Raw genomic sequence first — 24,691 nt, 5'->3', positions numbered from 1 at the left:
GGCATTTTGAAAAATGTAAACTTTGCTTTCCTAAGCATCAATTGCAAACTCTTCTGATTTTTCTTCGATCTAATGTTCTCTGCCTTCCAAAGTCACATACAGTTAACATATATCATAACAGACATTTTGTAGAGAATGTGAGAGAAATTTTAGGTAGATGAGATGTTTATACGTACTATGCTGCCGAGTTATAACACGCATACTGTGTCACAGAGTTTATATGTTTGTTCTCTCTTACAGATCTAAAACAGATCCTGTCACAGGAGCTGTGAAAAATACAAAGTACCATCAACTTTAGTAAGCATTACAAACTCTGTTTCCATGCACATTTGAATTTTCCATGTACTATTTTATGCCGCATAAAAATATAAAAATTCCCTTTATTTTCTTGTTATATTGTGCTGTGAAATAGACGATTGGCGATTCATTTAAACAATGCCAGTCACGTTTATAGAATCACAGATGCATCGTCTCTGACTTTCAGCAACCTTTCCTAGAGTGTTTGCGTTTCTCAGTTTTGTCTGGTCTTTGGCAGTGATTTGCTGGGATTGGTGACTTACCTGGACTGGGTCATGATTATCGTAACCATTTGCTCCTGCATTTCCATGATGTTCGAATCCCCCTTCCGGAGAGTCATGCACGCACCCACTTTGCAGGTACTCTGCCGAATCTCAACTCACAGCTAAGCGGAGAAACGCTGACCTGCAATTTTTGCATTCATTGTGACCAACCTGCCTTCTGCCCATTTCAGATCGCCGAGTATGTGTTTGTGATATTCATGAGCATCGAGCTGAATCTGAAGATTATGGCAGATGGCTTATTTTTCACTCCAACTGCTGTCATCAGGGACTTCGGTGGAGTCATGGACATATTTATATATCTTGTAAGTCTTCGGTTATTTTCCTGAATATAAAATATAATGGTTTTGTAAAATCTCCTGCATTTCTTGGTACAAGAGTGAGATACGTGAGTCACAGAGGTTTAGGTGCCATTAACTGAGTTCCTAAGTAGAGCAGTAGTTTAGTATAGGCAAGTAAAGGGCATACATGTAAAATCTAAATAAAAAGCATTAAAAATATTCGTGGATATGGTTCAAATACATCAACCACATTCCTGTATGCATAAGACATACATTAATGAGGTCTAAGGTAGCAAATCTAGTTTGCACACCACAATTCTTGTGGCACCTATACTAAAAACAAACAAAACAAAACAAAAAAACTATATAAGTGATCAATGAGCCGCTTATCACTGAAAGCAAACTAGAGAGTATGCCAATTCCAACACACAAAATACCAGGCCAGAGAAGGCAACCATTCAACTATCTATTTAAACTAAACGGGGAAACCATAGGAAGGGACTCAAAGAAATTTCTTTCTATATGTCCAAGAAGGCATAAAATCAGTGTCTTTTCCAACACAACAAGGAGAATTGTGACCATTAACATGTAGCATGTTTAGATCATTAACAAAATAGCGAGTATTCAGTCCAGTGTGAGGTTTAGTATCCTTGATCTCAATCCTGCGGCGCCTCCAGTATATATGTTAAAAGAAGGGGCAGGAGGCACTGGAGTACCCACACCCACGGTATGGGCACCCCCATTTCACACCCCCTGCAAACACCTGATGACTTCCTTTGGGGCTGCTCACAGGTCTGGATCAAGTCCATAGAGATGAGTTGCATGTACACCCAGTGAATGCTTGCCCCACATAACACGTGGAGTCTCTGCTAAAGGAAACTTGTGGCCAGCTGGCTCACAGAAAATGTAGATAGTAGAGGATAAATTGCATAAATTCTAGAGATTATTTTTTCCCTCTAGGTGAGCTTGATATTTCTTTGTTGGATGCCTCAAAACGTGCCTGCGGAGTCGGGAGCTCAGCTCTTACTTGTTCTCCGCTGCCTGCGACCTCTGCGGATATTCAAGCTGGTGCCTCAGATGAGGAAAGTCGTTCGGGAACTTTTCAGCGGCTTCAAGGAAATTTTTCTGGTACGTTACAGTCACCCTTTACTCCTGGTTCACGGAGTACAGCTCTTAATGTAGCAAATGAGGGGATAAAGTGAGTCTCGCTTGTCAAGGTTAAGTGTACCATTTTGTTTATTGCCAGAAGATTGTAAAGGTACTAGCAAAACACAACACAGATTCAAAGGCTTCACCCATGGATGCTTCTGGCTTATTGGTATATTTAATTCAACAAATATTTTTAGTAAATTAAAGGGAAGCCTTCTGGAAAGTACAGTGGAAGGAGAATCCAAAGAGAGAGAATTTTCTGACACTTCCATTCCTAACTCTTGACCCTACTTTATACTCTGGGTTTTAGTTGCCCCATCTGGAAATTAAGAAGAAGTTTCAACACCATCGAATTCACAAACAATATTAGGAATTAACCCATTTAGGCTTGTAATCTCATTTTCTATGTTCCCAAATTCATATAGAACAAAATTTGGCTTTGATCTTCGGAGTGTTAACATAAAACAACTCTTCAAAACTGTAACATACAGGTATACCCTACCTCAAAATACAGTAATGAACATTTAGAAATATGATTGAGGAGAAAATATACTTTTTAGTTGGGCAAATATTGATTTAGGGTCTTCTAAGAGCAGGGCTGCAGATAAAACAATGAGTAAGAGGCTCTTTGCTCACAGTCTGTTAAAGAAGAATCTTTGCCTTATAACAAAGGAGTGATCACAGGATTCTTTTTATTATTAATGAGTTCTGCTTGTGCATGGAAAACATGAATTAACTTACTAAGCTAGTTTTATATCTTGCTGTCTAGAAACACACCTATAGTGAAAAGACAGCTATAGTTGCAGTTGATTCTAAGGTGTTTTAAAGACAGGCTGTTATGTTACTATAGGCATATAGCTGCTAATACTTTTTAAAATTTTTATTTTATTGAAGTATAGTTGATTTACAATGTTATGTTAGTATCCTGCTAATACTTTGTTAAAGCTTTGTTTAAAATTCCATATTTTGGGGACTTCCCGGGTGGCACAGTGGTTAAGAATCCGCCTGCCAACACAGGGGACACGGGTTCGAGCCCTGGTCCAGGAAGATCCCACATGCTGCAGAGCAACTAAGCCCGGGCGCTACAACTACTGAGCCTGCGCTCCAGAGCCCGCGAGCCACAACTACTGAGCCCGTGTGCCACAACTAATGAAGCCCACGTGCCTAGAGCCCATGCTCCGCAACAAGAGAAGCCACCGCAATGAGAAGCCTGCACACCACAATGAAGAGTAGCCCCTGCTCGCCGCAACTAGAGAAAGCCCATGCACAGCAGCAAAGACCCAATGCAGCCAAAAATAAATAAATTTATAAAATTCCATATTTTTTTTGCACTGAAGCCATAACACTGTGGCTTTTCCCACAGGTGGAATTGAGGGAAAACAGAATAGCACCTGACAATGAATGTGTATGCATCTTTGAGCCCTGATAGAATTCAGAAGATGATTTATTTGAGCCTTGCTTCAGAGGATGTTTCTATGTAATTTTAGTATCTTTAAGGGATATGTTGAGATTATTCAACCAGTAGAGATCAATCGTTTGTTCAGTATTTTGGCCACTTTTCTCTGCTGAGACCAAAACAGTCATCCAGCAGAGGGAGTACAAGGCAATTACCAGATTTGCTTCTCAAGACTCTGATCTCACACCCTCTGTGTGTGGCACTTTGATACGCCCTGAGCCCTCATGCTTGCAAGAAAGCAAAGCCACTCTCCCCCTTACGTAGGCTCTGCTAACAGACACATGAATCCATTTTGAGAAAATTTGGGAAAGAGAATTATTTCAACATTTTTCTTTTGTTCCGTTAAATAAAATAAAGCAAAGTGTTGATTTCAAAATCAGAAAAGTCCAAGTCATGTCAAAAACACCTTAGCCCGGGCTTCCCTGGTGGCGCAGTGGTGGAGAGTCTGCCTGCCGATGCAGGGGACATGGGTTCGTGCCCCGGTCCGGGAGGATCCCACATGTCGTGGAGCGGCTGCCTGCGCGTCTGGAGCCTGTGCTCCGCAACAGGAGAGGCCACAACAGTGAGAGGCCCGCGTACCGCAAAAAAAAAAAAAAAAAAAATCAAAACCTGTTGTTAATTTCCTTCTTTTAACATTCCAGCTAGACTAACTGAATGACCTGCGGGGGAGAAGTTAAAAGGTAGTAGCATCCAAAGACTGTGAATTTCATACGATGTTATCTTAAAAGTCCTGTTCATAATCACTGCTCAAACCAAACCTACTGTTTATAATTTTTTACCAAGAGGTTTGCTGTCTCACCCATTTCTTTCAGGTCTCCATTCTTTTGCTGACATTAATGCTTGTTTTTGCAAGCTTTGGAGTTCAGCTCTTTGCTGGAAAACTGGCCAAGTGCAATGATCCCAACATTATTAGAAGGGTAAGATATTCTTTCTGTCTTTTGGGATGAAAATCAAGAACATTTACCATCTCTGGGTAGCCATGTGCTGAGGCTGCTTTGAGAACAGAACTCTAAGAATACTCTTCCCATGGACTCCCTCTGCTTAAAGCAGGCAGTGTGTCTCTTCTGGCTGGTAAAGGTTTATAAGATTAAAACACATCTCAGACAGTCCTGTTCCTCCCTCCTATTCCAAGGTCAAGCCACTGTTGACATCTTCCATATAGTCACCCAAGATTCCATGTGCAGATTTTCCCTTTAGGTCTTCCCTAACGTAATCCTGCCTCTGCTGTGACCTGAGACTCATATCAGCAAACAGCTCCCCCAAAATACAAAGGGCAGAGTTTGACTTCCACACCCCTTCGTATGACTTATCCACTCCACATTCCTGTTAGGAAGTCAGGGCCTTGCATTAGCTCTTAGCTGCCCAGAATCTCCCCCATGAAGACAACTAAGATTCAAGCTTGAACCAAGCTTGAATACTTTAGATTCTACTTTTTTTTTTTTTTTTTTTTGGCCGCACTGCATGGCTTGTGGGATCTTAGTTCCCAGACCGGGGATTGAACCCAGGCCCCGGAAGTGAAAGTGCCAAGTCCTAACCACTGGACCGCCAGGGAAGTCCCTCTACTCTTTTCTTTCTCTTTCTTTGGCCGGTGTTATAAGAGGAGGCTAGCTTCTGGAACAGCCCCAATATGTCAGTAGCTGAATGTAATGAAATGAATATTTTTATTGCATGTTGAATAATTCAGGCAGCTCTCCTCCAAATGACCACCCAGTGGCTCATGCCTCCTCTGTCCTGTGTCCCTAGCCTTTGCTGTCTTCAGAGTCTTCTCTGTTTAGCTGGCAGTTAGGAACAGAAAACCATCTCTCTCTCAGAGGACTACAGGCAGAGCCTAGAAGCAACACATCTGTCTTCATCCCACATTCCACTGGCAAGAGCGTGGCCTCACCAGACTGATGTGAGACCGTGATGTGTAGTTTCGTGGTTTATTTTGTAGAAAAGGGGGCGGGGTTTGTTTAATAATTAGCCAATCTCTGCTGCATCGCCCACTGTCCCATTCTCTTAGAATCCTGCCCGATGTTACAAGTAGGTTAATGGAGTGAACCCAGTTCTGCTGATGTATAAACTAGCAAGAGTATTTCCTCTTCCACCCAGGTAAAATAATGCTTAAGTCTCATTAAAATGCATGTTTCCAAAAGGGCTACCAGAGCGGAACTAAAACACTTATTCCCATATTTCCAGCAAACATGGCTGTCTAATATAAATTTTATACTACTATGACATTTCTACATTTTGAGGCTTCTAATTATAAAGCTTAGTAGCTCTCGAATTTTTAGAAAATACAGGTAACATCTTTGTCCAGTCAAAATACATTATCAGTCATGTTAATAATGAGATTTTTCAGGAAGAGGCAGAGCAGAAGAGACAAACTTAGGATGGGCAGACCTTACGCTATTTCACAAGGTATCGCTCGGGTCGCTGCTTCCTTTAACTCCCCTTCCCAGAGGTTCCAGGAATTTTGATAAACCTGACAAGACATGCAGGGAACTTGGTATAAAGGTCATGGTGTACCAAATGAGCTAAATGAAGGCAGTAATAATGAGCTGATGCATTAGTCCACAGGCTTATGTAAGGAAAGAAGGGTTATTTTAAGTCCACCCTGAACAGAGGCCAGAGAGATAATAACGTTTCAAGATGAAGCCTCGTAGGAGTAGTGGATGACTCGGGGGAGTAATAATGGCCTAAGAGCCTTGAGATTTTGCACTATCTGCTCATACCCAGCCCAAGCTAAAGCGTAATGACTTGTATAGGGGATGGAGGGCACACGGTGGACAGACAGACAGATACCATGAGGCATTTATTCTTTTCCACAGAACAATGAGGTCTGTGTGGGAAGCTCGTAAGGAAAGTCTAAGAAAACTTAGCCATCAAAAGAGCATCAGGAACAAGCAGAATAATTGCAAAACAAATTGGCATAGTGAGAAGTGGCCCGTGTCTTTGTATTTGGACGAATTCTTTTCTAGTCCTAACATAAGAGGCCAAAGCCAAGTGTGTCATGTGGATGAAGGGGATACTTCAGTTTACCTTTATAAAAGAAGAGACAAACCCAAGGAAAAGGGGAAACTAGATACCCCAGCATTTGGCACAGCTCACATTTAAAGGCCATGAAGCTCGAGTTGTTGGTGCCATGTCTCCAGGTGGAATCGTATAATAGGTGGTGTTGGATGGCTGGCTTTTTCACTTAGCATAATATCTTCAAGGTTCATCCATGTTGTAGCATGTGTCAGTACTTCATTATTTTTATGGCTGAATAATATTCCACAGTATGGATAGACCACATTTTGTTTGTGTATTTGTTGATTGATGGGCATTTGAATTGTTTCCACCTTTGAGCTATTGTAAATAATGCTATTTATAATAATAATGATATAAACATTCATGTACAAATTTCCATGTGAATATATGTTTCATTTCTCTTGGGTAGATACCTAGGAAAAGAATTGCTGTGTCCTGTGGTAACTCTTTAATTATTTAAGGACCTGCCACCCTATTTTCCAAAGTGGCTGCGCCATTTTCCATTCCCACCAGCAGTGTATGAGGATTCTAGTATGAGGATTAAGATTTGTGCACATCCTCGTCAGAGTTTGCTATTTGACTTCTTGATTAAAGCCTTCTTAGTGAGTGGGAAATGGTATCCCATTGTGGTTTTGACTTGCATTTCCCTGGTGACTAATGATTCTGAGCACCTTTTCACGTGCTCATTGGCTATTTGTATCTCTCCCTTGGAGGCATGTCAGTTCATATCCTTTGCCCACTCACTAACATTTTCAACATCAACTTTCACCTGCTTATCTCTGAAGTCTTTTTTACTATTTGCTGAGTAGCTATGCACATGTCTGCTGTTATATAAAAGACCTCTGTCATTCTATGTAAAAAATGTTTCTTATCGTTTATCTTTTCTGACTTCATTTTCTGACCAGGTTCTTTTCCTCCTCCTTTTATTTTTTTTCCTGTTTTAGGAAGACTGTAATGGAATATTCAGAATTAATGTAAGTGTGTCCAAGAACTTAAATTTAAAATTAAGACCTGGAGAGAAAAAACCTGGATTTTGGGTGCCACGTGTTTGGTAAGCATATCAGAAAAATATCATGAAAAATGCTATATTTGTCAGTATACGGGGCTTTTCCCCAGTTTTATTGAGAAATAGTTGCCATACATCACTGTATAAATTTAAGGCAAACAGCATGATGGTTCAATTTACATATATTGTAAAATGATTATCACAATAGGTTAACATCCATCACCTCATATAGATCCAGCTGAAAGAAAAGAAATTCTCCTCATGATGAGAACTCTTACTGTTCTCTTAACAGCTTTCCTGTGTATCACACAGCAGTGTTAACTATAGTCCCTACGTTGTACATTACAACCCTAGTATTTATTTATCTTATAACTGGAAGTTTGTACCTTTGACCACCTTTCTCCACTTCCTCTCCTCCCCCCACCTCTGGTAAACACAAATCTGATCTCTTTTTGTATGAGTTTAGTCGGAGGGGTTTTGCTTTTGTTTTTGTTTTGTTTTGTTTTTTTAGATTACACAAGTGAGATTATACAGTATTCGTCTTTCTCTGTCTGACTTATTCACTTGCATAATGCGCCTTCATGGTCCATCCATGTTCTATATAAGTATATATAGTATAAGGTTTTAAAGCAGTATAATATGGCATGAAACTAAAAGTAGTTCTGCTAGAATTACTTAAAGTAATTTTAAGTAATGCAAGGCAAAGCACTGAATTACAATAGGATGCAAAAATAAAAGAAATAGGGCTTCCCTGGTGGCGCAGTGGTTGAGAGTCTGCCTGCCGATGCAGGGGACACGGGTTCGTGCCCTGGTCCGGGAAGATCCCACATGCCATGGAGCGGCTGGGCCCGTGAGCCATGGCCGCTGAGCCTGCACATCCGGAGCCTATGTTCTGCAACGGGAGAGGCCACAACAGTGAGAGGCCCACGTACCGCAAAAACAAAAACAAAATAAATAAATAAAAGAAATAAGATAAATAAGAGAGGAAGCGGTACACTGAGTCCCAGGGTTGCTTCATGAAACTAATGAAATATCACTGCAGTATTTTTCTAATACTTTAAAGTACGTATCTGGACTCACATAGCTTTAAAAATTAGTGAGGCTTATAATAATATAAAATATAATTTATAATATATATTTAATATAGATATTATTATATATATAATTATATATATAGTATATAATATATATTAAATATATATTATATATTATGTATATAATATAGAAACATATAATACTATATATTAATATATAATATATATGTCATTATATATTATATATAATATTGTATATATTATATATAATATATAATATATAATATAATAATATATATTGATATATAATATTAACATAATATAATATATAATATGGATAATATATTATCTATAATATAGTAATATAATATATATAATATGTTATATATTATATATTAATATATATTAATATATAATACATATTACAAATCAATATTATATATTATATAATTATATCATATATTATAAATATCACATGATATATCTTATAATATATATCATATATATGATATATAATATATAATATATATTATATAGTATAAATATATATTATATATTATATATAATGAAATATCACTGCAGTATTTTTCTAATACTTTAAAGTATGTATCTGGACTCACACAGGTTTAAAAATTAGTGAGGCTTATAATAATATAAAATATAAATATAATTTATAATATATATTTAATATATATAATTATATATACTTATATATATTATATAACATATATTATATATAACATATATTATATAACATATATGTTATATATAATATATATAATATGCGCTATATATAATATAGAACATAAATATATATTAATATATAATATATATTATATATTATATATTGTATATATTATGTATTATATATAATATATATTATAATATATATAATATATTGTATATTATATATTATATATAACATATATTATATAATAATATATAATATATATTGATATATATTAATATAATATATGTATATTATAATATATATGATTATATATAATTATATTGTAATATATTAATATATTATATTATATATATAATAATATATAATATAATATATATTATATATTATACATATATTTATATATATTAGTATTTATTATATAAATATTACTATATAATATATAATATTAATATATAATATAAATATATATTAACATAATATATATTATTATATATAATATTAATATATAATATATTATATATAATATTGTATATATATTATATATAACATATTATATATAATATATATTATATAATATATATTATACATATATTATACTATAATATATATTATATATTATATATTATATATTATATAAATATATTATTATATATTAATATTTATATATAACATATAATATATAAATACTAATATATATAAATATATGTATAATATATAATATATATTATATATAATATAATATATTAATATATTACAATATAATATATATAATTATATATTATATACATATATTATATTAATATTATATATCTATATATTATATATTATTATATAATTATATATAATTATATATTATAATATATTATACATATATTTATATATCAATATATAATATATAATATACAATATATTATATATAATATATTATATATAATACATAATATATACAATATCATATATATTATATATTATATATTATATATTATATATTAATATATATTTATATGTTCTATATTATATATAGAGCACATATTATATATAATATATAACATATATTATATACGTTATATAATATTGAATATATTATGTATTATATATATTATAATATATATTATATATAATATATTGTATATTATATAACATTATATATAATATATATTATATAATAATATATAATATATATTGATATATAATATTAATATATGTATATAATATATATAATTATATATAATTATATTGTAATATATTAATATATTATATTATATATAATATATATTATATATTATATATATTATACATATATTTATATATATTAGTATTTATATATTATATGTTATATTATATATAAATATTAATATATAATAATATATAATATTAATATATAATATATATAATAGTATAATGTATGTATAATATATATTATAATGTATGTATAATATATATTATATTATATAATATATATTATATTATATATAATATGTTATATATTATATATACAATATTATATATAATATATATTATATAAATATATATATATAATATATTATATATTATTATATGTTAATATATATTAATATATAATATATATATTATATATTAATATGAATGGACCTAGAGATTATCATACTAAGTGAAGTAAGTCAAAGACAAATATCATATATTGCTTATATGTGGAATCTAAAAAAAAATTGATACAAATGAGCTTACTTAAAAATCAGAAAAAGGCTCCCAGATATAGAAAACAAACTTATGGTTACCAAAGGGGAAAGGGGATGGGGGGGATAAATTAGGAGTATGGGATTAGCAGATACAAACTACTACATATAAAATAGATAAAAAATAAAATCCTACTGTATAGCACAGATAACTACATTCAATATCCTGTAATAAACCATAATGGAAAAGAATCTGAAAAATAATTTATATATAATTCATATATATATATGAATTTATATATATAAATATAAATATATATATAAGTTTATATATGTATACATATATGTGTGTGTATATATATGTATATTATAGCTGAAGCATGTATATGTGTGTGTGTGTGTGTATATATATATATATATATATACCTGAAACTAACACAACATTGTAAATTATACTTCAATAAAAATAAAAATTTTTTAGAATAAAAATTAGTGAGGCTTAAAAGAAAAAAGATTTTCTATCAATTTTAAATCAAATCTCAGTTCAGCTTTTAAACCAATATTTAAAAAGTTTAACAATTTTAATCAAATTAAAACTAAACTCATACTGGCTTTATATCTTTAAGGAAGATCTGATGTCCTCATAACAGTTGTAGAGAAGCCTAAATCATAAAACTATTTCAATTTTAAAACCCATTTACATTGAAGGATTTTGTTGTTGAACTCCTGGAAGGGAATAATCAGTAACACAATTGATTTTATCTAACTGCCTCTTTAAAAAAATTTTTTAAATAAGTTTTCAAAGCATTTTACATCAAAGCCAGAAGTATCTGGTACCTTCTTTCTCAACGATTTCCCTAATGACTATGAATGAAATCTCTCAATCTGCTTCACTGATGCACAGTGTTCCATCAACTTCATTTGTCCTTTTAAATCATTATCTGTTTTCTTTTTATTTCATTTTTACCTCTTAGAATAATGAGTGAACCACAGTAACTGCTCTGCTTTTGTCACAATTGATGTTCTCTACTAAATGTCAAAACTCTTTAAAAGGAATAGCATTTCACCCAGTTGTACCCTTAGGACTCATTCTTACCTGCTTTGGCATTTCTCTAATATGAAATTCACTTTCATAAACAATTCAATACAATTTATATTGGTTTTCTTTTAATACCAAAGAACTGTGGAAAAAAGATTAATTTTGGATGTGAGGCTTGAGCATGGGTAGAGAAGTATATAACACATGGGAATATCTTTATCCCAGTGTTAACTAGAAAAGCAGTCTAATTTATATTACAATAAAAAATTAAAGAAGCATAAAATGTTTATTTTGTTGTGAGAGTAAAACTCATTATTATACTGTAAATACTTTACTTATATCAGGACATCAGGTTTTTTATTCCAGAATTTTTTGGGATTTTGTCTAAAGTCTCAAAGTTGAGGCCAAGGGGAGATTAAAGTATCTTGACATTCTAAAGAGGCCAACTAAACCAATCCCATCAGAACTTACTAAAACATCATCCATCACCCAGCTCCTGTAAAAGAAAGCACTGCATTCAAAGATAACATCATGGTAGTGAATGAAGTCAAGAGCAGAGAGAGCTGTGGCATCACGCCGCCTTCCCTGTGGGGAAAGGTGGACGGCGCTTCTCCTGCTCCTACGAGGACCCCTGGAAGGACCAGTTGATATCAGAGTTTGACAAGGCAAGAAGAGAGGCTCTTGTGGGCAAGCTGCTCATCACCATCTGGGAAGACGGGGTGATCTGCTGCTTCTGGAGGGCCACGTCATATCTGCCAAGGGCCACCTGACCTGAGCCTTCTTGTTGGAACCCTGCTGCAAAGGGCTGTGTGCTGCGGACAGGGTGCCCCTATGGGAAGAAGCTGTGGGAACGTTTCCAGGAGTTGGAGCTGAGAATCACCCAGAGGCTACACTCATAGCAGGAAGAACACACTGGGGCATCCTCATGCTGGGGAGTGTAGTCATAGAAAATGTGAGGTACAGTAAAGCCGACAGATCGAGAGCACTACCACTGAAAAGACAGTTTGCTACTCATCGTTCCCAAGAGGAGGGGGCATGCCACTCCCCGGGGGGCCACCTGGGGAAGCACCAGTGTGGGTCAGCAGGCAGAGAGGTGGGGAGAGCTGGGGCCAAGAGCCTTTACTGTGGTTTCCCTGGGAAGGAACGGGTGAGGCAGGGCAAGCAGGCCTAGAGATGGCTAGTTTGAATAATTGTAATGGGCTCTAGAGCATAGAGGCCATCCATTGTGGTCTGGTACCTGGCACTGGGGTGACTCGGGCAGGTGGATGGTGGCCCAGAGTGTGACAGCCTGATAGAGGAGGTGATTGGTGGTGGGGGAGGGGGTGGACTCTGAGTTAGTTGGTTTGTATTTGAAAAGCACACCCTGAAAAGGGCTCATCTCAAGGTGCGGGGGAGGACGAGGGAGGCACGAGGCCAGGAAGAGTGACTCAGGCATCTTATCGGGTGTCTGGAACAAAGTGCGTCCAGCGTCTGTATGTGGGAAAAATGCTCAAGTGCCAAGTTCACAGAAGCTAGAAACACTGTTCAAACATGGAGTGCTTCTTGGGAACACCTAAATGAGCTCCGTGAAGGAACAACGGCTGCTGTGAGGAGAGCGCCAATGGCCACAGTCCAGCGGAGTCAGACACACAAGATGTGACGTCTCTGACCCCAGCTGCATCCCACCCCTTCTTGTAAGACCCAGGCAGTCACCAAGAGGAGGAGTGGGCCAGAGTGGCTGACACTCTTTTTCCCTCCTCAGACCACGGGTCAGGCTTGAGCTGCTGAGGGTGAGATCCTGGTACAGGTTTGAATGCAGTGGGCATTTTAGAATGAGGCTGACTATATACCGAAAAGCTCTGGGCTTTCCCCAAGGTGTCAGGAAGCAAGTAGGATGCACTGGAAGGTAGCATTAGGAGGAGAGTAAGCTGTTTCCGGTTGGACCCTACAGCGTTCAACCTGTTCCATAAAACCAGCTCTCTAAGATTGTAAAATCAGCTAACTGAAATGTAATGTTTTATGTAAGCTATTATTAAGGACTTCAAGTTCAATGACATTTTAAAAGCACAAGCAAACAGAGGGACATCACTTGAACGTTATCACAATAGCTTTTCCCATTTGTTCAGAATATTGTGACTTGGGTTAGTTTTAGTGAAATATAAATCTTTCATCAAATAAATGTCAACTGTAACCATGATAATTTTCACGTTTTGTTTCTCTAATAATCTCGTCAAGAGTTAGCAGCTGAAATTTTTGTAATTTTATATTGGCTAATTTATGATTAAGAAAATAACTTATATCTGGGAATTAGCCTAGAGGAATGCTATGATGATTATAATTAGGACATAAATATGCACTAGCTAATTCAGGAGACAGTCTGGCTTCTGCATTCTCTCTTCAGATGAATACATTCATTCTCCTCCAAATCACTCAGACTTGATGACATAAAATAACCTTGGTAAAAAGGATTAAACATATCATATATTATAAGTATTGTGTGTTTTGTCTTAAGCAGAGGTCTGGGATTTAGGAAAAGGAAATGCATGGGAGAGAAATCAACAAAGCATTCAGTTTTACAATAAATATATTTACTAAGTGTTTACTCTTCACCAGGAGTAATGCTGTCACTGGGAACAAGCTATGGCCTCTGACCCCTAAGAGCTAGAAGTCCAATGGAAAACAGAAAATAAAATTTTAAATAATTTAATACAATATGCTGAAGTTTTAATGCTACATAAATAAGCCCCTAAACTCACTTGAAGTTCACCAGAAACTTAACTGTAGGTAATTTCAAATTACACTGCGATACATTCTAGGCAGAAAGAGATCAGATTTTTTTTGTCGAGTCTAAGGCTCAAACAATTTCGGTACACTCTCTAAGAAAAAGAATATAAAGCTACTTTGCTTTTCTAAGTTTAAGAGAAACATATGACTATGTGAACTCACTCCTGGGCCCCTTCCTGAGTCTTGGAAGGGACCTGTGTCAGGGAGGGGCCCTGAGGCTTACCTTTAAGTTTCTTTTGCTCCATGATGTATCAGCCTCTGATTCTAGGGTACGGAGAGGCAAAGGGTTCAGTGGTACACGCAGGACAGAGGCTGCTAATCCAAACAATGACTGGATCAGGGAGAAGGAGCTAGAGGAGAAGACACCCAGTTAACTCTTGAAGGGTGAATAGGAATTAGGCAGGTGAAAGGGGGAGGAGCCATGGGCAGGTGAGAGTGAGGGGCGAGGCAGAGGTAAGATTGTTGCAGGCTGTGGAAACTCAAATTGCTATTACCAAAGAGTGAGGCAAAAAGCAGTCTGCATTCCAGGAAGTACTAGTATCTGATTTCTTTAGATGGCAGAGCTGTGTAAGATACAGGGTACCATTGTGGCCCATGTTATCCCCTGCATTTCCACATCCCAGGGCAGAGGCTAGATTCCTCTCCTCCATGGCACCCCCATCTTCCCAGAGGAGAAGCAGCTCTCCTTATCATGACCTGGGGTCCCTGGAGCACTTGTCACTGGGAGGCAGAAAACTCAGATTGTGAGGTCAGAACTGATTCTTCATTTTTCTGAATTGGATAGACAATGTTGTAATCTTTTAAAAATTAACCAGAAAAGATAATATTTAAATAGCCTTCCAGATCAAGGGAGGACAACAGGAAAAATGACAGTAATGGACTGTGTTTGGGATTTGTTGAAGTCCTCTGTAGTTATTGGTAAAGTTTCAAACCTTCCAATTTTAGTATCATGAACAAAGCATAAACATATCCAATATGATTAAAACTGAGACTTTTAATGTGGTATATTCTTCCAGCAATTTAAGTCTATGATTCTCCATTTTACTTTTCTTGCTTTAGCCTGAAAGTGTATTTTAACATATTCTAACTTCTAAAGGATGTGGAACATGAGAATAGTTTGGGTTGCTGCAAATTCAGCTAAAAAAAGCACTTTTACATAAAGAAAATGGATGGGTAAGAAAGTTCAACATCAGATCTGAGAGCTGACTCACTTGGTTTAAAAAAAAAAACCTTATTCAAGAAAATTGTGGCATCTGTAGAATCCTTACAGAGTCTGTCTGCTGTAAAATATATTAAATTTAATTGAAACCCCCAAAAGGAAAGATTGTTGGAAAAATACAAGAGAATATGCTTGTTTTTCATACTTAAAAAATATAAATCAGAATCCCTAAATATTAATTTCTGAGTGGGGCTTTTTTACTATATAGAAAACATTTCTACCAATCAGCTTTAAACCTTTAAAAATAAGTCAGTCTCAGTTTTATGTTTTCTTATTAGATTCCCACATATTTAGTGTTAAAAAAAGAAAACTTATAAAAGTATATCTCATGATAGTCTCTAGTTTTGAAAACCATAAAAGGTGGTAGAAGAATACTAAACTGGATTCCCCCTAGAATGTTGCCTCCTGTGAAGGTTAACTTTTGATAAATGTGCTAGCAAGAAAAAAAAATTATCAAAATATAATTCAGCTAGGCTTCAGTAGGCCTACTCTAGTCAATAATCCTGAGCTCAGGTCATCAAATTCAGGAAATGTGTTGATAGTCATGATTTTTCCAGCATGTGGTTGTCTAAATCTTTTAATTATTTAAAATAGCCTCAGAAAAGGGGGATTTAAAAAAAAACATTGAAATCTTCTTCTGTTAACAAATATGTTAGCTAAGACCTGTAATGACTAGGGGAGATGCAGTGTAGTAGAAAGATGTTAGTGGAAAGAAAAAAGTATACACATGTCAGAAAAATAAGAAATGAGACATCCCCTGACCCCCCAAAAATAGAGAGTCCAAAATGCTTTAGAACTCAGGAGTTAACTGTGCGGTAGACAGCACACTATACACTGGGGTCTACAAGAAGTATCTGTTGAGAACATTTGGAGTTAATGAGAGAAAAACACCCACCTGGAAGGGGGTGATCTGGAGACACATAGGGTATGTGTCACCTCAGGAGCCCCTAAGGCATCACTAGGTCACAGCATGCTGCTCACGTGATGACACAGAATTAAGTGGCCAAATTCTACTCATTTTACACTTTCTGTACTAACACCAGGATTTGTAATTCATGCCTTTAGGAAGGTTTTCTAATGTAAAACCATTTCAAAATTCACATCCAAACTCCAAGGCCCCTTTGTAAGAATCTCCTGCACAAGTTCTAACCAGAAAGTCCTCAGTATACTAATCAGGACCAGTCAGAAACATTGCAGAACCTCTGGAGCTAGAAGTCGAGGGACATAGCATTTTATTGTTTTCGATTGAGAACACCCCATCATTGCCTAATAATTAACTGCATAATTAATAAATTCTAACACATTGATGCATTCTTATGAGTTCGCAAACAAATGCCATCGAACCTACCTTCCAAGTGCCTATACTTTGCAACCAAGATTGGAAAGAGTTATAGATACTGCCTCAGGGTGCTTCTCACTGGAATTCCACGGAACATTCCTCTTTCTGACTTGCAGGGCGAATCCTCGGAACTTTAATTTTGACAATGTGGGCAATGCTATGCTGGCATTGTTTGAAGTTCTCTCCTTGAAAGGCTGGGTGGAAGTGAGGGATGTTATTATTCATCGTGTGGGTCCGGTAAGCACGCACTGGAATCCTTTGAATGTTACCACAGCTGCTTTCATTGGCTTTGATGAATAACCGTATTTTTCATTTATACAGATGCATGGAATCTATATTCATGTTTTCGTATTCCTGGGTTGCATGATTGGACTGACCCTTTTTGTTGGAGTAGTTATTGCTAATTTCAATGAAAACAAGGTAAGAATTCTTGGTTTGAATTCCGCAGCGTTTATTCTTTCCTAGCCACTCATTTTGAGTTCCCTTTTCCACACACGGTGTGCAGTCGCATTAAACTGTAAGGTGACCGGTGTAAATAATCTCTATAACTATTTTACAAACTACCTCATTGCTGCCTTTCAGGCACATTATTTCAGAGCACAATTCTCTTGCTAAATTTCCTCTTTTGGTAATGGTGTCATTAATTTGCCGAGGACTGAAAAACGCATCTCCTGTTGTTCACATTGAAAGGATGTGCAGCAAGTTATTAAAATACAGTAGCTGAAACCGATGCACTGATTGCAGGTAATATGCCTTTCACTAAGTGTAAATTGGTTGCTTCTGTGTAACTCAGTAGGTGAACTCAGAATTTTTTTTTTTTTTCTTTTTTTTTTGTGGTACGCGGGCCTCTCCCTGCTGTGGCCTCTCCCGTTGCGGAGCACAGGCTCCGGACACGCAGGCTCAGCGGCCATGGCTCACGGGCCTAGCCGCTCCACGGCATGTGGGATCTTCCCGGACTGGGGCACGAACCCGTGTCCCCTCCATCGGCAGGCAGACTCTCAACCACTGTGCCACCAGGGAAGCCCACAAAGCAATATTTAACCAAGTTATTTTAAAAAGCTAGCAAATCCAAAATCCGATGAAAGATAGTAATGTATTTCTCTAAGAAACTCATAAATCAGAACAAAAAGAACATGTTAGATTTGACACAATGAAGACGTTTGGTCCAATGGACATATAAAGGTCTCTGACAATTTGAGACTGTGTATTACTTTCAAGTACAAAATGTATCATCTACAAAGTCATAAAACAATAATTACCAAAGAACTGATAATGTACACAACATGTTCTCTATCACAATTTTAAAACATAGCAAAAAATTCCCCATAATTTGGAAATATTAAGACTGCATTCTAAGTAATTTTTGAGTTACAGAAGAAATCAGAATAGAAAATCACAAAGCATTTAGATAAATCATTTATAAAAATCACATTAAAACTCACAAGGTATAGATAAATCAGTAATTAGATGGAAATTTATAGCTTTTAATTGTATATGTTAGAGAATAATCAAATAGTGATGATTAACATGCCAAATACACAAATCAATAAATTATAATCAGAGCAACAAAGTGAAATAGAAGAAAATGGGAGGAAGAAAATAACAGATAAAAGAACAGAAAATTAGTGATATAGAAAACAAAGTAACTTATAGAAAAGCTCAAGAGTGAGAAAAACTGGTTTGTTGAAATAAATTAGATTGATAAGAGTCTTACGGGGGTGAGCATGAACAAAAATGTGGAAAAAACAAGCTATGGTAAGTATAATAGTGCCATAATTGTTACAGGGATAGAAAGTTAGGCTTACAGGATAGAACAGAAAGCCCTAGGAGGGACCCATGTGTATATGAAGCAGAAGTAGCACAACAAGTCAGTGGAGAAGCTGAGACCATCCATAGTGGTGCTGGGATAATTGATTGTCTAGGTCTCAGAAATTAAACTGACATTTCTACCTTACACCATACTCAAGAATAAATTCCAGATGAATGAAAGACCCAGCTATGAAAAGCAAATTTTAAACCATTTTTAAACCATGGAGAATGTGCTTTTAACCCTGGAGTAGTTGTAGAGTTCTTGACATTAACCACAAAGTGAAATCCATAAAGAAAAAAATTTATAAGTCAGATTACATTAAAAGAAAAAGTTTCTGAATGATAAAAGACACACTAAGCAAAATTTTTAAAAAAAAGCAAGCTAAGACTAAATATTTACAACTCACATAACTGACAAAATATTAGTATCCAGAATATATTAAGAATCTCTACAAAACATCAAAAAGTAAATATCTAAATACAAAAATGAGCAAAGAATATGAACAGGCAATTTACGAAGGAACACACAGGAATCACCTTATATATGCATTGAAAATGTTTCATCTCATTAATATTAAAACTAAATCAGATACATTTCACACCCATCAAATGACCAAATTAAAATGTCTGATAAAGTCAAGTATTGGCAAGAATATAAGGAAATGGGAACACTTGTAGAATGAAACCAATTTTCTTGGTTATTGCTCTTTGGATAGCACCTTGGAAATCTCTGGTAAGTGTGGAAATGTGTAAACTCTGAGACCCCAGCAGTTCCTTTCCTAGAGATTTACCACAGAGCAAGATGTTTACCGTGAGACAGTACCCGTGGGTTTATTGCAGCATCGTTTATAGTCCATAAACCTAAAATGATAACTTCTGACATATTTGTACAGTGGGATACTGTGTGATCAGTTCAAATAAACTAATCAGATCTAGTATCTAGTTGTATGGAAAATGTAATTTTCAATGAAGATAAAAACAAACTGGGGACTTCCCTGGCGGTCCAGTGGTTAGGACTCTGTGCTTCCACTGCAGGGGTCTGGGTTTGATCCCCGGTAGAGGAACTAAAATCCTGCAAGACGTGGGGCGCGGCCAAAAAAAAAAATAGTAAAAAACAAACTGCGTAAATTCCCACATGCTGGATACCATTACAGAAATTTATAAATTTAAAAACAAACACATTCTTGTATATTTATATATACATAAGCAGCCAAAGTCTGAAAACATAGTGAGGAGGACATTCCCCTGAAAGATAGTTAGCTCTGTGTCAGGAAAGGCAGGATGGGAGAGGGGAGGTGGTTTTTTCCCCAGTTTCTTAAATTATATTTCTGCCTTTGTAATATAATGTAATGAAATGTAATGTAATATATTCAAGTGCATTTTAATGATGTGCTCTATTATATAACAAAGAATATCTGATCTCATTTAACCAATTGTCACAGCACAAATTTCTTAAATATGCAATTCTCTGACCTCATACCACTTAAAAATAGTTTCACGATTGCATGTAACAGAATGATTTCTAAAAAGACACAATAGCCTTAACCAGAAGCAGCAGCATTGATAAGCTATCATTTTGCTGCAGCTTTTTCTACTATGAAAGGAAACTAACCACTGTTAGAGAGTATCTCTTTTAGAAAATCTAATCATATAGAAAACCTTCTTTAGATTTTCCCAAACCTGAATATTATACATGTTCAAAGATGCCAACTGAAGGCTGCTGAATCTTCTCTGAACCCCCGGCCCTCTTTTCTGGAACTTCTCTCAAGACCACGTTTGAGAATTCTGACCCTGTTTATCGAACCACCATGGCATAGGAAGAATATCTTTGTTTTAAACCCACATTAATCTTGTTTGTGTCAGCAGCGCATTTGCGATGTCCTTGGTGTGGAGCACATGACAAAATGTCTTTCTCTGTTTTCCTTTGTTTATTAAGGGGACGGCTCTGCTGACTGTAGATCAGAGAAGATGGGAAGATTTGAAGAGCCGCCTGAAGATAGCACAGCCTCTTCATCTGCCACCTCGCCCGGGTATCAAAGATGCTCTGATTTTATTCATGTTGGGCACTAGTGTTCATGATTCCCCAGGAGTCTAAGATTTCAATTAAAATAATCATCATGAGGCCACTAGGCGATTGTGCAGAAGTTAATATAAAAACAGGCTCCAAACTACAGATCTCTCCATAGGCTATTAAAATCAACCACCCAAAGGCCGTGCTTCTGTGCTCTCAGGATAAGCCTTAATGAAAAAATGAATTGTTAAATAAATATATTTGTGCTTGCCTTTTAAACATATGAGTGAAATGTATTAAACTGACAGAAACTGAATGATGCGAATCTCCTTCCAGTGCAGACGGTGTCATGCACCGTCGTTTGAAATATTCAGACCCAGCCATTCCTGCAAGACACTTCACAGTAGATTGAACTGTAGGAGGAAAAAAAATGTAATGGGTTTTAAGACGAGCATTAAAGAAAATGAAAGGCAAGAACGTAAATGTGACCGATGTCTAAAATGCCCTTGCCTAAACCTTTCTTTTCAGATAATGATGGTTTTAGAGCTAAGATGTATGACATAACCCAGCATCCATTTTTTAAGAGGACAATTGCATTACTCGTCCTGGCCCAGTCGGTGTTGCTGTCCGTCAAGGTACTCTATTTCACCCTAACACTCTGGGAATGAATTTTTTATTCATTGGTGGGTCCAAGAACATTGCAGGCAGCCATGTCCACTCACAGTCTACATTTATAAAAAAATTTAAATTCACAGTCATGTTCAGATGGGTGGAAGAGGGGGAAAGTCTTTCCGTGTTGATGGAATGCAGGCACAGACGTGTGTGCTGTCTCTCTTACAGTGGGACGTCGAGGACCCAGTGACTGTTCCTTTGGCAACCATGTCGGTCGTTTTCACGTTCATCTTTGTTCTGGAGGTACAGTAATGAGCCAGCTGGTGCTGGGGGCTGCAGTGCACATTTTAAAGCAAAACAGCGTCCTCCTTCCATGGCACTTCCTTGCACCTCCGCGTCCCGCTGCTTTTGAAGTCCTCTTTGGGGAACAGAATGCTCTTAGTATACTTCCTTTTCAGGCTGTTCTGCTTCACTTGAACAAAGACTTCACTTTATATTTCCATTTTTCCAACGGCGAGAATTACTAACTGCCGTTGACGTTGTATCTGAATGTTGGCCTGTCTAGTTATGTGAGTTCAAATATTTACAGCAAACGGCACAAACCACTGTAATTCAGGGACTCAAATTACAATGTGGTGGCAGAGGGAGTTGGCCCAGACAAGATTATTTTAATATGTGGTCCACGTCACATTGCTTTCCAGTGCAATCTTCTTGGAAATGCAAGCAGATTTTTATTTTACCCTGTACCGGCTGATGTTTCCCAAAATCTACGGTCTTTTACTTGAGGAAGAAAAACGTCTTGCTATCAGAACTAGTCGTAGAAAAAGGAGAAAAGAGTGTGGAGAATATAGATTTACATATATACACAGACACATCAGTAATAAATTCTTCTCTTTGGTTTCTACATCCTTTAAAAAAATAATGTGCCTCAGGTTAGTACATTTAAGTATATGCTGAACACTCAGCCTCAGTTCATTGTCTTCATTGTTTTTCCCCAGGTTACAATGAAGATCATAGCGATGTCACCTGCCGGCTTCTGGCAAAGCAGAAGAAATAGGTACGATCTTCTGGTGACGTCACTCGGCATTGTCTGGGTGGTACTTCACTTTGCCCTTCTGGTAAGCGCATCACTAAAGTTTATTTTAGTTGGTAATTTCAGTTCAGGTAACACACACACACGTGTATGTGTGCACACACTCGCACTCTTCACGCAGACAAAAGCTGACCCCTCAGAGTCCTAGCGCCTGCAAGCCAGAAAGAGAAGGTCCTTCAAGATCCTCTGGTTTAACCCTCATTTTCTCAAAAGATAAAAAACAAGAGAGACAGAGAGAGAGAGAGAGACAGAGAGAGAGAGACAGAGAGAAATGGAAACCAAGAGATGAAGAGACCTGCCTAAATTCACACACAAGCCAGAATCAGAGGACCTGAACCCAGTTCTCTGAGTGGAAGTGTAGCTTCCGTGCCACTACATTATAATTAGGGCTTCACAGTATGATTCTCTGATACTTTGCTGCCTTATTTTCTCCCAGACACCCGGCTGCCATTTCTCGAAAGCCATCATTCCCCATCTCAACACCTGAGTTCTCATTGTTCTGCCTAAAACGCATTCAGCCTCCCCACCCTCCATTCAGCTCAGACTCTACACCATAGGTGTACTTGATTGTGATCATGAGCTGTGTTGTCCAATAGAAATAAAATGTGGCCTGGATGTTATTTTAAATTTTCTGGGAGCCACATATAAAAAAGATAAAAAAAGAAAGAGATGACATTAATTTAATAATACATTTTTAACCTACCATTTCCAAAACATTATCATTTCAATATGTCAGAAATATAAAAATTATGAAGGAGTGAGGCTACACCCTTTCTTTGGTATTCAATCTTTGAGTGCCTATTTCACATTGACAGCACATCTTAATTTAGACTGGCCACATTTCAAATGCTCACTGACCACGTGTGGCTGCCATGGTGGACAGCACAGGTCCAGAAGACCTGGTTCCTAATCCAGCACTTCAATCAAGTTATTTGTCTTCAGTGATCTTTTGTTCCCTGCTCTGAACTGGGAATATATTTTCATAATTTACCTAGTCCATATGCGCATTATGAAGGTCAAGTATGTGAACTACTTCTAACTGTAAAGATTATACAAGCCCATAACATTATTTTTTTATATACAGCAGGTTCTTATTAGTTATCTATTTTATACATATTAGTGTATATATATCAATCCCAATCTCCCAGTTCATCCCACCACCACCCCCATAACACATTATTATAAATTATTTCTTTCTTTCTTCTTTAGTCTTCCTTGATCCCACCCAAAAGTAATTGGGTGGGCTTATTTTGCCCTGCTCGTCTGTCCAGTATCCCATCCTCTCCAGTGTTAAAGTCATGCAGGAAAATAATCCCTAATGTTACTGACCCCGGCTAGCTCAATCAGTAAAGCATGAGACTCTTAATCTCAAGGTCATGGGTTCATGGGTTCCAGCCCCATGTTGGCTGCCACATAGGTGCCAAATAAAAGCCAATACTCGAGATACAAGTGTCGGTAGGAAAGGAAAGGTCGCTTTAGTCAGGAGGCCAGCAATCTGGGGAGAAGGGGGACTCATGTCCCAAAGAACCAACTCCCCACTGCCAGCCGGGGGCGAGAGCTTTTAAAAGAGAGTTTCAGGGTTGTCTAGGTTGAGGGAGGGGGCTATGTGCAGAACAGCACTGTCAGCTCTGACAATCATCTTGAAATTGGTCATATAGTGACCTGAATATTATTTATAGCCCTTGAGGAGGAACTAAAGGTCCTTGACTTTGTTTAATGGCTAAACTATTATTACTTTGTCTTGTTTGACTGCTTTCCTTTGCTTCTGCATTTTCTCACTTCTCCAATTAAATTTATTCTTTGGCTAAAGTTTTTCTACAGACAGGAGTCAGGCAGAGCACATGGGCTGGGGGGGGCAGGAGGTTCTGTTACGGGAAGGCCCCATAGGGTCCTGCTCAGTTACACTAACACAGAGAACCCCTTTACACACCACAAAGGCTTTGC

General features: G+C 36.5%; 1 protein-coding gene across 5 annotated transcripts in view; it reads left to right on the top strand.

Annotated features, from left to right (window-relative positions):
• NALCN (sodium leak channel, non-selective) overlaps window positions 1-24,691 on the top strand; it is a 293,846-nt gene that overhangs the window by 247,600 nt on the left and 21,555 nt on the right. For all 5 annotated transcript variants that reach the window (XM_079902779.1, XM_079902778.1, XM_079902780.1 and 2 more), the window contains 12 exons: window positions 241-297; window positions 536-656; window positions 752-883; window positions 1,820-1,987; window positions 4,277-4,381; window positions 7,421-7,527; window positions 17,339-17,459; window positions 17,544-17,642; window positions 20,968-21,061; window positions 21,571-21,677; window positions 21,883-21,957; window positions 22,653-22,772. In XM_079902779.1, the coding sequence (XP_079758905.1) occupies window positions 241-297; window positions 536-656; window positions 752-883; window positions 1,820-1,987; window positions 4,277-4,381; window positions 7,421-7,527; window positions 17,339-17,459; window positions 17,544-17,642; window positions 20,968-21,061; window positions 21,571-21,677; window positions 21,883-21,957; window positions 22,653-22,772 (1,306 nt within the window). The remainder of the gene's footprint in view (window positions 1-240; window positions 298-535; window positions 657-751; window positions 884-1,819; window positions 1,988-4,276; window positions 4,382-7,420; window positions 7,528-17,338; window positions 17,460-17,543; window positions 17,643-20,967; window positions 21,062-21,570; window positions 21,678-21,882; window positions 21,958-22,652; window positions 22,773-24,691) is intronic.

This window comes from Stenella coeruleoalba (assembly GCF_951394435.1).
Source record: "Stenella coeruleoalba genome assembly, chromosome: 18".
Lineage (NCBI taxonomy): Eukaryota > Metazoa > Chordata > Mammalia > Artiodactyla > Delphinidae > Stenella > Stenella coeruleoalba.
Note: the sequence above shows the minus strand (reverse complement) of the source record. Positions and strands in the feature narration are given on the sequence as shown.